General features: G+C 42.6%; 1 protein-coding gene across 3 annotated transcripts in view; it reads right to left on the reverse strand.

Moving 5' to 3' along the window:
- The window catches only part of aspg (asparaginase homolog (S. cerevisiae)), a 157,703-nt gene that overhangs the window by 61,027 nt on the left and 82,388 nt on the right, over positions 1-14,288 (reverse strand). For all 3 annotated transcript variants that reach the window (XR_011938109.1, XM_072489922.1, XM_072489910.1), the window contains exons 8-12: positions 12,252-12,437; positions 10,138-10,251; positions 7,294-7,413; positions 5,211-5,306; positions 2,134-2,297 (exon numbers count right to left, since the gene is read on the reverse strand). Coding sequence is in view for 2 of the 3 variants with exons in the window: in XM_072489922.1 (XP_072346023.1) it covers positions 2,134-2,297; positions 5,211-5,306; positions 7,294-7,413; positions 10,138-10,251; positions 12,252-12,437 (680 nt within the window). In the remaining variant the exon portion in view is untranslated. The remainder of the gene's footprint in view (positions 1-2,133; positions 2,298-5,210; positions 5,307-7,293; positions 7,414-10,137; positions 10,252-12,251; positions 12,438-14,288) is intronic.

A 14,288-nucleotide genomic window follows, 5' to 3' on the forward strand; every position in this document is an offset into this window, starting at 1 on the left:
GAGGGCTAGAATACAAGAGCAGGGATGTACTGCTGAGGCTGTATAAGGCTCTGGTCAGACCCCATTTTGAGTGTTGTGAGCAGTTTTGGGCCCCGTATCTAAGGAAGGATGAGCTGGCCTTGGAAATTGTCCAAAGGAGGTTAACAAGAATGATCCCTGGAATGAAGAGTTTGTCGTATGAGGAACGGTTGAGGACTCTGGTTCTGAACTCGTTGCAAGTTTAGAAGGAAGAGGGGGGATCTAATTGAAACTTACAGGATACTGCGAGGCCTGGATAATGGACGTGGAGAGGATGTTTCCATTTGTAGGAAAAACTAGAACCAGAGGTCACAATCTCAGACTAAAGGGATGATCCTTTAAAACAGAGATGAGGAGGAATTCTTTTAGCCAGAGGGTGGTGTATCTGTGGAATTCTTTGCCGCAGAAGGCTATGGAGGCCAAATCACTGAGTGTCTTTAAGACAGAGATAAATAGGTTCTTGATTAATAAGGGGATCAAGGGTTATGGGGAGAAGGCAGGAGAATGGGGGTGAGAAAAATGTCAGCCATGAAATGAAATGAAAATCGCTTATTGTCACAAGTAGGCTTCAAATGAAGTTACTGTGAAAAGCCCCTAGTTACCACACTAGGGGCCTGTTCGGGGAGGCTGGTACGGGAATTGAACCATGCTGCTGGCCTGCCTTGGTCTGCTTTCAAAGCCAGCGATTTAGCCCTGTGCTAAAGCAGCCCATTAATGCTGGAATATTGTCAGGGCCATAAACTTTTCAGTATCCATTTCTTGATGTCATGTGAAGTGAATCAAATGGACTGGAGACTGACATTTGTGTTGCTGATGACCTCTGGAGGAGCAATTTGTTTTGTACCATTCTCTCTCCTTTTCCCCATAAGCCTACATGTTGTTCCTTTACAAATTTCTAATTCCTTCATAAATGCCTCAATTGAATCTGCAAAGCAGTCACCCAGTCTGCATTTAATCTCCCCAATGTAGCGGAGACTGCATTGAGAGCAGCAAATACAGTAAACTAAATTGAAAGAAGTGATCTATTAACAAGTTCTGCTCGCTGACCTTCACTCCATTGACACATTCTGCTACCTTACCTTTGTGCCACTATTAGCACTTCTCAGGCCTTAATGCCACCAATTCCTTTACCTTGTGTCTTTGACAACATAGCCCTGACCTATTCTGCTCCACCTCCCTAACCCCCACTCCAACTATATTCCACTTCACCCTCACTCGCCTTCCAATGATGCCAGCCTCGTATCCACCTTCTGCTGTTGCAACATACCTCCAGCTACTCAAATCTCTCTCTCTTGTAGGACAAGTGCTTTATAACTGCTGGGAGCAGAGCAGAACTGGTGGAGGACAAACATGTCTGCACTTCCTGAGCTCCATGGAGGAAATGATTCTCTGCTTCCTGATGCCAGCTACGGCAGAGCCCATGGAATCTAGCATCACTGAGAACATATGTTGCTGCCATATTGCTCTTTTCAAATTCCACCTCACCCTTATCTTGCTTTCTGGTACAACGTGCAAGCTACTGATGGTGTGACCATGGAGCCCTTTCCAACAAACCCCACTTCATTCCAATCTTTCCCTGTTGATTTTCAGGCATCAAGAACGTCTTTTCAGCCTCAAGAGGAAGAGAGAGAGAGCAACACACTGTTGCTCTGATGAAGGAAACCCATCAGTTCATCTGACACTCGTAGCCATAAGCTCAGATACTGGCACAGCACATAGCTGAGAGAATAGCATAGAGCTGGGATCCGCATCTGGTGATTCAGCGGGGATGGGTGGGGAAAGGAAAGTTTGTCCGCCAGTTCACCGACGGGTGAGGTCACAGGATAGCTCTGCTGCAGAGAACTTTGCTAATGATTTCCAGGGGGCAGCATACAGGAGGACACTGTCTCAGTTTCTTGCTGCAGGACAAGCAGAACCGCATCCGACCCCCCCACCCCTCCCAAAGTACTCTCCCTCTATTAAGGTACCAACCAAAAGTCTTTACTGTGGCTTCTTGGGGTATACTACTCCCATGATTTATGAAATGGAACCAAACATGCAAACTTTCACCAATGAGTTATATTTCAAAGACTGTGACTTACAGCAAGTTGTTTAGTTCCCTCAAACACTGTATACCTGAATCTCACTGCATTCTTCAGTGGCGTATCACCATACCGATCTTTGGCATAAACAGTGGCTCCACGACTGAGCAGGTACTTCACAACTTCCAGGTGTCCTTCACAAGCTGCCACGTGGAGTGGGGTTCGTCCATCGTAATCCTCACTGCACAAATTGCCGCCCTGAAATGCATGTTTTTTTTAAATAAGCATGAGGAAAAAAGTGAATTGCAGATTTGCATTCCGAAAACCCTCTGTATTGTTATTCTAGGTATTGCTCTTTGTTACAATGATCATCTAACAATCTAAAGACACGGATGCGCCCTGTGGTATTGCAACTAGCTCTGCTGACCAGAGATCAGAGGTTCGGTTCCTCATATGGTGTTTTTTACTTTCATGGAACATGGGCCCATCCCTAATTGCACTTGAGAAGATGGTGGTGAGGTACCTTCTTGAACCACTGCAATCCATGTGCCGTGGATACAACCACTGTGCTATTAGGACTGTGAGTTCTAGGATTTTAACTCAGCAACAATGAAGGAATGGCGATATAGTTCCAAGTCATGATCATGTGCGGCTTGGAGGAGAACTTGTAGATGGCGGTGTTCCCATGTACCTGTTTGTCCTTCTAGGTGATAGAGGTTGCAGTTTCGGAAGGTGCTGCAGAAGGAGACTTGGTGAGTTGCTGCAGTGCATCTTGTCAATGGTATACACTGCTGCCATTGTGCATCAGTGGTGGAGGGAGTGGATGCTGAAGGTGGTAGATGAGGTGCCAATCAAGCTTTATATTGGATAGTGTCAAGCTTCTTCAGTGTTGTTGGAGCTGCACTAATCCAGGCAAGGGGAGAGTATTCCACTCCTGACTTGTACCCTGTAGATGATGGAAAAGCTTTGGGGAGTCAGGAGGCAAGTTACTCTTTGCAGAATTCCCAGCCTCTGATTTGCCTTATAGCCACAGTATTTATATTGCTGGTCTAGTTCAGTTTCCAATCAATGGTAACCCTGAGGGTGTTCATAGTAAGGGGTTCAGCGATGATAATGCCATTTAATGACAAAGGGAGGTGCTTGGATTCTCTCTTACTGGGATGTTCACTGACTGGCACTTGTATGATGCAAAAGTTACCTCTTTACATGAATCTACTGGAATACAGAATAGGTATTCTGGAATAGAGAAGTAGAAAAATCAGTCACGGCTTAATTAGATTTTGCAACAGGTATTCAGGCCAAATGGTTGGTGTTCATTCTCCACACTAGCCTCCTCCCACAGTACTTCATCTAACCATCTCTGCTTTTGATCGCTAACTGATGATTCCTGTGTGCAAGTGTGATCTCTAGTGAGCATAGAAGTGAGCTCGACTATGATGCATTCAATGTTTGAAGAACATATTTGCAATCATTGCACAATCTCCCACATGAGAAATGAAGAGTTAGGCAAAGTGCATCTAAATATGCCTTTGACAGAGATGGGAAAAATAGGATGAAAAATAGCTGTCAATCTGAAATAACAACAGTAATTGCACAAATTGCATCATTAATTCTGAACAGATGCTAAATAAAAGCAAATGTGTTGTTTGACTCCTTTATGAAGTGGATAAATCCCTAGCTGGGAAGAGGACTGGATGTTACAGAGATGGTATTACCCACGATAATCACAAACTCCATGTTAGGCAATAATCTACTGCTGCCTGGGCTGGAAATAAATGTTGACTTGTGTTAAGTATTGAAGATGTGAGGTAGCACGGTGGTGCAGTGGTTAGCATTGCTGCCTCACGGCGCTCAAGGTCTCAGGTTTAATCCCGACTCTGGGTCACTGTCCATGTGGCGTTTGCATATTCTCCCCGTGTTTGCATGGGTTTCGCCCCCACAACCCAAAGATGTGCAGGGTAGGTGAATTGACGATGCCAAATTGCCCCTTAATTGGAAAAAAAAATGAACGGAGTGCTCTAAATTTATATTTTAAAAAAATATTGAGGATGTGATAATGAATAAATAATTGTGCAGTTCTCTGGATTATCTTCAAAGATGAGCATGTGTTTATGAAAAAAGTTTCTTCAGGTAACTAAGGCGAGGTGAAGTCCTGATTGAACAGACTGGAAATGGTCTGTGTAAGCAGTAGGCCTGATGGATCAAATGGACTTTTCTCATTGTGGCTTTCTCAAGTCTTGGATGAACGAGTTTCCTGACCGTTGAAAAGATTGAAGTTTTGATTGAGCCAAATCGTCTGCGCTGTCGCCACCAACTGGTCTCCCTGTCCAGTGTCTCAGGCTGAACCAGTCAGTTCTCAAACTCAGTGTCATATTCAGCCACATTGGGAGCATCCGATCATATGTCCACTCCCTCACAAAGATAGATTGTATTTCTCCTCTCTTTGAGTTGCTGACTCACACAATACACGTCTAATGATGCTCTCTGATATCACACTCACTCCGCCATCTTCATGAGCCTAGATATTTGGTATTTTTGACTTATCCAACCTGCCTTTTTTTAAAAAAAAATTGGATGGTTGTGTCAGTATTAACACATCACACCAAATGTATTGGCGCTTCAGAACAGAATACCAAAAGTAATCAAAATAAAGAGGCACTGTAGTGTTGGTATTGAAACTCTTGCAGATAGCACAATTTCTGTACTATTACGTTCAAGCTATAAGGCATATTATTAATATAAAAACTGTATGTACCATAGTAGAACGTTCTATGCAAAAACATGACTCAGCCAACTGCTCGTCTCAGATTAGTTGGACCAAATGATCAGTTTCTGTAATTTGGTTTCGATGTAAATGGTTTTGGGTCTTGTAACCGTTCAGTGATGAAGCTAGCTTGAACTACAAAATCTACTGTCACCTAGTGAGATCTTTTTGTTCCACAAGGCAAAACACAGAAAATGCTGGAAACATACAGCAGGTCAGACAGTATCTCTGGAGAAAAACGTTAACGTTCAAGTTTGGATCCTTTATCAGAAAGATTTTCATCAAGAATCCATGCTGGAATCTGCTGTTTTCTCCACAAGTGCTGTTTGATTTGCTGAGTGTTCCCAACACTGTGTTTTATTATAGAATTTGCTGGTTTTATTGCAGTTCTATTTTTCCTTCTTTACCATATCCAGTATAGCTTCCAATGCACCAATATCACCGGCCTTTGCCGCTGCACAAGCCAACGAAGGAGTCAGAGCATCTCGGATAGCCTCCAGCTCCTATTGTTTTAAAAGAAAATAGAAGCTTGTTACAAAGAAAATAATTCAACATTATTAGATCAGAAAGAACATTTAAACATTAAATATGTGATGGGAGACAAGGAAATAGCTGAGGAATTAAATAAGTACTTTGCGTCAGTCTTCACAGTAGAAGACATGAGTAATATCCCAACAATTCAGGAGAGTCAGGGGGCAGAGTTGAATATGGTAGCCATCACAAAGGAGAAAGTGCTAGAGAAACTAAGAGGTCTAAAAATTGATAAATCTCCGGGCCCAGATGGGCTACATCCTAGAGTTCTAAAGGAGATAGCTGAAGAAATAGTGGAGGCGTTAGTTATGATCTTTCAAAAGTCACTGGAGTCAGGGAAAGTCCCGGAGGATTGGAAAATCGCTTGTTCAAGAAGGGAACAAGGAAAAAGATGGAAAATTATAGGCCAATTAGCCTAACCTCGGTTGTTGGCAAGATTCTAGAATCCATTGTTAAGGATGAGATTTCTAAATTCTTGGAAGTGCAGGGTCGGATTAGGACAAGTCAGCATGGATTTAGTAAGGGGAGGTTGTGCCTGACAAACCTGTTAGAGTTCTTTGGAGAGATAACAAATAGGTTAGACCAAGGAGAGCCAATGGATGTTATCTATCTTGACTTCCAAAAGGCCTTAGATAAGGTGCCTCACGAAAGACTGCTGAGTAAAATAAGGGCCCATGGTATTCGAGGCAAGGTACGAACATGGATTGACGATTGGCTGTCAAGCAGAAGGCAGAGAGTTGGGATAAAAGGCTCTTTTTCGGAATGGCAACCGATGACGAGTGGTGTCCCGTAGGGTTCAGTGTTGGGGCCACAGCTGTTCTCTTTATATATTAACGATCTAGATGACGGGACTGGGGGCATTCTGGCTAAGTTTGCCGATGATACAAAGATAGGTGGAGGGGCAGGTAGTATGGAGGAGGTGGGGAGGCTGCAGAAAGATTTAGACAGTTTAGGAGAGTGGTCCAAGAAATGGCTGATGAAATTCAACGTGGGCAAGTGCGAGGTCTGGCACTTTGGAAAAAAGAATAGAGGCATGGACTATTTTCTAAACGGTGACAAAATTCATAATGCGGTAGTGCAAAGGGACTTGGGAGTCCTAGTCCAGGATTCTCTAAAGGTAAACTTGCAGGTTGAGTTTGTAATTAAGAAAGCAAATGCAGTGTTGTCATTTATCTCGAGAGGCTTGGAATATAAAAGCAGGGATGTACTTCTGAAGCTTTATAAAGCATTAGTTAGGCCCCATTTAGAATACTGTGAGCAATTTTGGGCACCACACCTCAGGAAGGACATACTGGCACTGGAGCGGGTCCAGTGGAGAATCACACGGATGATCCCAGGAATGGTAGGCCTAACATACGATGAACGTCTGAGGATCCTGGGATTATATTCATTGGAGTTTAGGAGGTTGAGGGGAGATCTAATAGAAACTTACAAGATAATGAATGGCTTAGATAGGGTGGATGTAGGGAAGTTGTTTCCATTAGCAGGGGAGACTAGGACCCGGGGGCACAGCCTTAGAATAAAAGGGAGACACTTTAGAACAGAGATGAGGAGAAATGTCTTCAGCCGAGGGTGCTGGGTCTGTGGAATTCATTGCCGCAGAGGGTGGTGGAGGCTGGGACGTTGAGTGTCTTTAAGACAGAAGTTGATAAATTCTTGATTTCTCGAGGAATTAAGGGCTATGGAGAGTGAACGGGTAAATGGCGTTGAAATCAGCCATGATTGAATGGTGGAGTGGACTCGATGGGCCGAATGGCCTTACTTCCGCTCCTATGTCTTATGGTCTTATGTTTTTCAAGAGCAGCACAACACATTGATAGTCACACAAACTGACCCTATATCATCACTTTAAGGTCCTGGTCTGATTATTTTGACACAAAAGGGAGGTTTAACAAATCAGAATGTCAAATGGCACGGTCAATTTAGGATACGTTACAGCATCTGAACTATAAAACTGACCTCTTTGCAGCTGACACTGAGAGACTTGGCAATTGCTTGAATAAATCGACTGTCTCGAAGAGAAATCTTTGCCTCCCCAAGTGTTGAACTCATTTCTCCTCGCAGGTTTTCAGATAGCATCTGAGAGAAAGCAAAATAAATGTCATTAGTTGAATGTTGCAAAATCTCATTTATGCAAGCTAAAGCGTCAAATTGAAACTCTCAATTGTTAAAGTTACATTTTTATCAACAGCAAAAAAAATGGTCTAGTGAATACCAAGCCATTAAAATTATAACTGCAAAAGATATCAGACCAAAGTTTGTGAACGATGATTGCTGTTGTTAACATGCAAATCATCCAGCAACTTATGGCGAGGAAGACATAACCTGTGAATTATGAATCATCACAAGTAGCTGCACAATTTCCACTACAGCTAGCTTTGTGAAAACAGCACCTCACTCTGAACCTACCCATGAATTTAATGTAGTTGTTGCATTTGCCCAATAAAAAACGCAGGCAAGACTCGTCATGATGATTGCTTGTGACTGTCAATGAACTTCTCTGACCTGGAGAGTGAACAAGTAAAAGTATGGAGCCTCATTTCTTCAGATGAGAATACCTGTTGGGGATTTAAACATTTTAATTTCTTAGATCTTTGCTCTTTCTTTTTCTTTCTGCCTTTCATCTCTTCTTTAATCCGGTCTTTCTTTCCCTCTTTTCATTTCTCTTCCTGTACCTGACTTGGCATGAAATTTGCCCTCGCTCTAATTCACCCTCCTTGCTTCGCCCATTTCTCAATCCATAAATACTATTGGGTGCAGAGATACTTTGCTGGTCCCATTATTTACCACTGTCGCAGTTGCTTTTGCCATGTTTTTCACTTATACTTAAGACAAGGGACCACTAGTGCAGTGGTTAGCACTGCTGCCTCCGGCGCCGAGGACTCGGGTTCGATCCCGGCCCCGGCTCACACTGTCCGTGTAGAGTTTTGCACATTGTCTGCGTGAGTCTCACACCCACAACCCAAAAAGATGTGCAGGGTAGGTGAATTTGCCATGCTAAATTGCCCCTAATTGGAAAAAAAAGAATTGGGTACTCTAAATTTATATAAAAGATAAGGGACCACAAACTGAATTCTTTGGAAATTTGGCATTTCAGAGAAAAAGTTGAATTTCACTCCATAAGGATACACTTTTATATGACACTAAACAAAATACTAATAGAAGTATTGTGCCAAAATAGAGCTAAATAAATTTGCCATACAAAAAGAAACCAAGATTATTTAATGAATCTGCAGACATTTATAGACTAACCTCTCTATTCTGAAATCTATTGTTCAGAAACTCCAGTTTTCATAGAATCATCAAATCCCTACAGTGCCGAAGGAGGCCATTTGGCCCTCAAGTGTGCACTGACCCTTCGAAAGAGTACTCCACCCATGTCCAACTGCCCCACCCTGCCCTTACTCTGCAACCCCATAACCCAACCTGCACATCCCTTGATACTAAGGGGCAATTTAGCATGGCCAATCCACTTTCTCTGTACATCTTTGGACCGTGGGAGGAAACCGGAGCACCCGGAAAAAAACCCACGAAGATACGGGGAGAACGTACAAACTCCACCAAGGCCGGAATTCAACCCGGGTCCCTGGTGCAATGAGGCAGCACTGTGCCACCTTGCCGCCCAGACGGTGTCTGAAATTGTTTTGAGCAGGTCAAAGCAATTCTCAGAATAGAACAAACACTTGCCCCACGATGTTACTGGCACCATTTTAGTGCAGCACTTTGGGAGAGGAAGCATTGAAGATACAGTGTTTGGATAAGTAAAAGCATTTTCATTACTGCTTCATGATATTTTATGTTTCAGATAAATATTTATATCTACACGTTTTCCAGTTCACACACTTCTGGTTCAACATTCTAATGTAATTTTATAATCCAGAAAATTCTTCAATTCAGAAACAACTTGGTGCCAAGCATTCTTGACTAGAGAGGTTAGAGTGTGAATGCCCATTTATATTGCTGTTTAGTTATAAATAAATATATTACTAGTTTTCACTTTCTGTAACTTGCACCGAATTCTGACATAACTTGCTGTTCACTCCTTACTTTGGTCCTCTTGACTTTTTCCCCAATGTAACATGGGGTCACCACAATGCTGGTTGATCACTCCTCACATCAGCCAGCTCTTTTGGATTTGAAGGGTGGTTTTACAGCTGGGTACCCTTTCCACCGCTAACCCTCCCCATTTATCCAGGTTGGGGAACAATGCACGCTGGCCTGCCTGCACCTGAGGCTGGGTTCTTCGTGACCAACAAGTCCTGAAGTGGGACTTGAAGCTCATGGGCGGGAAACTACATACTAAGCCACTCCAGCTCCTAACTTGCTATTTACCTCAGTTAAAGAAATTCCAGGTCACTATCTGATTCTAAATGAAAGCCCTCCACTGTTTACAAATCTATTCTCCAGGGACCGAAACGTACAATATAGGTGTTACAGTGCTCTGTAATATTAAGCATGAACATGTCCTGTGATATATCACAAGCCAGGTTCCTGTCTTAATGGACTATTGCCAATAATAGGCAACAGACTGTATTGTTAGGTGCCATTGGAGTCCGGATCAGAGGAGGATCAAATGAAATGAATTCCACAGGTACAATCCGGCCAGAAATTTTTCATCAGAGTTGGAAGGGGAAAAGATATTTACCAATACGGTACTGGACTGTCCTGGCAGTGAACAGCTCAATAAGAATATGGTGCAAATCCTTCGAGGAAGATGCCTGCTCATGGGACTAAAAAGTAAGCTTTTAGAAAGTATTTGTGTGCACAATACTGGAATATTATTTTGTGACTGAAAAACATTACCTTTCTCTTCTCCTGTATGCTCAACTTGGTCTTGCCCAGTACATAGGACAGCTTGGCCAAAGCAGCTTCAGGTGTCATATCACATCCAGGAATGAGACCCACATCATTGAGAACCTGAAATCAAACATTCACAGGACTTGAAACAAATTTCAGCTGAAATAAGAGGAACTTCTAGCATATGGTCAAATAAATTTTAACAAAATTGGACCATAGATCTGTACGCATAAATTCTTGGAACTATTGCTAGATTAATGCTAATGGTCAATAGTCTAAATATTCAGGAATTGATTTTGCACTTTGGATGTGGCTTACAAATACCACAAACTCAACACAGAGCTACTGAACTTCGGATAATTTTACAACTCTACTGTATCTTGTCTTCAGCTGGAGTGACAGATTCAATGGGTGCCTGTGTCATCAAACATAGGCAAAATAGGAACATGGAAGTGCATTGTTCAAACCAGTAATCCTTTAGACAGTTGTGCCAATAGAGCAGCTGAATAATTCCTTTAATTGATAATAATGTACTTTTTTTATTAATTAAGATAGTTGGAAACAGAAATCATGGCAAGGGTAGTTCTGTGATGAACACGTTTTATTTAAACACATTACAGCTGATGTTATTACCCTTCATCAAGCATAAATGGGGTATAAATGGCCCAAAAGTTAAGTCATTTGCACCAATGCTCGCCTCCAACATCTTAGCTAGTCTTTAGAATGCTTTTTAAAGCAGGTGCTGTTGGCAAGGCCAGCATTTGATGCCCATCCCTAATCGCCCTCGAGGGCAGTTAATAGTCAACCACAGTGCTATGTGTTAACCAGACCAGGAAAGGATGTCAGAATTCCTTCCCGAAGCGGAGATCGGTTGTTACAATTGATGATGGTTTCATGGTCATCATGATCGACAGGGGCTATCAATTGCAGATTTTAAAAATTAATCAATTTAAATTACCAGCTGCTAAGATGGGATTTAAACCCATGAACCCAGAGCACTAGCTCGGGCCTCTGAATAAGTAGTTCAAAAACAGTACCACGATGCCACCTTCTTCCCTTGCTCGAGTTTCTGCTTGCTTAAGGTGGTTAGTCACTTGTAATAAGCAAATTGGGGTACAAAGTGCAATTTGACAGTACTTCAAAGTACTTCTGAAGTCTGAAAATGAAAGTCACCATAGTCCTCAAGGATCATAGGCTCCTCTCCCCTTTTTTGAGAGCGAGCTGGTTGGTGGTGATTTAACCCGAGGGTGACCACACCTCAGGCAAGGAACAAGGTTGAGAAGGCGGGGCCTTTATGGAATACCTCAGCCGGTACGGGGATTGAATCCGCGATGTTGACGTCGCTCCACATCACAAAACAGCCGTCCAGCCAACTGAGCTAAACGACTCCCAAGTGCAGTGTTGGAATGTAGGAAATATGGCAGTCGATTATGTACTGCAATCTCCTGCAAACAGCAATGTGATAATGACCAAATAACATTTTTGTGATACTGTCCAAGGGGAAAATACTGGCCAGGGCACCAGGGCAGCTCTCCTGCCCTTTACTGTGATAATGCTGTGGGGTCTTTTATGTCACCCAAAAAGATAGACTGCGCCTCCATTTAACTTGCCATTTGAAAGATAGTGTCTCTGACACTACACACGCAAGTTTCAGTCTTGATTTTTGTGCTCATGACCTGGAATGAGATTTGAACGCACAATCTTCTGAGCATCCTTCTATTCTTACAGGCACGACAGAGGAGCTACCTTCAGGATGGTGACAATCCCAGAGTTGGAAACCCAATACAGCCAGGGTTAGCATCTCAGAGGAAGGCCAAGTTGCCTGCCTTCTCACCCTCCTCATTCTCTCTGCCAACACAACTCAGACAAAAGTCCAGTTCATAACATTCAGTTACTTCAAGAACTACAGGGCAGAATTATTTAGTCTTTACTTAATAAGCAGAAAACCATTTTCCAATTTAATCAATTTTGAGGGGAGTAAGTAATGTTTAATGTAATAATTAATTGATGTGCTCCCTAGCTAATGATATTCTTCTCATTAAATAGATGAAAATCTTGAGCTGATGAGCACAGAAATTGGGAAATCAAAGCCATTATATTTAAGTAGATCAGTGACTCACCTTTCCTGTTGCATACGACTGCCTAACACAGCCCCTCAAACACTGAGTACAGTTTATTATCAACACTCCACGATCAACAGCTTTCTTAAACTCCTCCAATATATCAGGGCGGTTATCTGGAGCATTACCCGTCCCATATGTCTCCAACACAATTCCTTCCATTGGTGGTTGCAGAAATGCTTTTACCTGAAACAGGATGCAACAATAAATACAAAATGCACACAAACTTCACAATACACATTTCTTATGTCTTAGAGCATGCTGAATTCGACTTCACCAAAACAATTGTAAAATCCAAATGCAGTTTTAACTTTTAACCACTAAATGAATCTTTTGAAAGCAAAATGGGATATTATCTACACAAAGATGATGACATAAATTTCATGTCGTTAAAAGGTCAGAGCCTGGGGATCCTGTTGTGCCTAATTCACCTCCTGACTCCCAAAGCCTGTCCACCATCTATAATGCACAAGTCAGGAGTGCATTTGTCTGGATGAATGCAGTTCCAACAAACTGGAAACCATCAAATACAAAAGAGCCCACTTGATCGGTATACCATTCATTCTGTCAAATGTTGACCCCGTCCACTACCAGCAGACAGTGCATCATTGTGCATCACCAAAAGATGCACTGCAGCCACTCGCAAAGGCCCCTTTTGACAACACCTACCAAAACTGCAACTTCCACTACCTAGAAGAACAAAAGCACCAGATACATGGGAACACCATATGCAAGTACCTCTCTAAGCCACACACCATCCTGACTTGGAACTATATCACTGTTCCTTCACTGTCACTGGAGCTCCGTCCCTAACAGCGCTATGAAATGTACCTAAACCACATGGACTGTAAGCCTCAAGATGGTGGCTCGGGGGAGGTGATGGCGTAGTGGTATTGTTGCTGGACTAGTAACCCAGGTTAACACTGACGACTCGGGTTTGAATCCCACCACAGCAGATGACAACATTTGAATTCAATTAAAAATCTAATGATGACCATAAAACCATTGTCAATTATTGTAAAAACCCATCTGGTTCAGCAATGTCCGTTAGGAGTGGAAATCTGCCAACCTTACCTGTCTGGCCGACATTATTTATTGGGCGGCATGGTGGCTAGCACCGCTCCTCCCAGTGCAAGGGACCCGGGTTTGATTCCGACCTTAGGTGATTGTCTGTGGTGTTTGCACTTTCTTCCCGTGTCTGTGTGGGTTTCTTCCTGGTGCTCAGTTTCCTCCCACAGTCTAAAGATGTGCAGGTTAGGTGGATTGGCCATTCTAAATTGTCCCTTAGTGTCCAAAGGTGCTTGGGGATACAGGGGCTAGAGTGAGGATTAGGCTTAGATAGGGTGCTCTTTCAAAGAGTCGGTGCAGATTCGATGGGCCAAATGGCCTCCTTCTGCGTTGTAGGGATTGTGTGTGACTCCAGACTCACCGCAATATGGCGGATTCTTAAATGTCCTCTGAAATAAGTAAGCCTCTCCATTCAAGGGCAATTAGGGATGCGCAACAAATGTTGGCACATCCTGTAAATTAATTAATAAAACTACCACCTGTTCAAGGACAATAAATGCTGACCCTGCCAGTGACATCCATATCCCATGAACAAACATTAAAAAATGTTTATGTTATACTTTATCTACACACACTGCATCCTCATACTTCAGAAGCTGTTTATAAGCGATTCCCACATTTTCATGCTCAACGTGATCGTAAAGATGGCACAGCTCGTGTGTCGGACATATTGACCAAAGTTGTCGAATAGATGCCAAAAACAGTAAAAGTGTCAATGCCTCAGCAACTTTAATTATCCTAAACGTGGATTCAATTTGAAAAATCTAAGACATCTTACATCGATCAATTACTCCATTTGCACTTGGAGACACCTGCAGCCATCCAAATGTTATCAATTTTTCTTATGTAACTGGAAATTGAATGACAATCATGGACTTGATGACTTGGAAATGTCAGGGTCTTGAACTCATTGTTGTAAGTACAGTGTAGAACTGTAGGCCACTGCATTGGCCTCGTTCCAGATCCCAG

The sequence above is a fragment of the Scyliorhinus torazame genome, chromosome 2 (assembly GCF_047496885.1).
Source record: "Scyliorhinus torazame isolate Kashiwa2021f chromosome 2, sScyTor2.1, whole genome shotgun sequence".
NCBI lineage: Eukaryota > Metazoa > Chordata > Chondrichthyes > Carcharhiniformes > Scyliorhinidae > Scyliorhinus > Scyliorhinus torazame.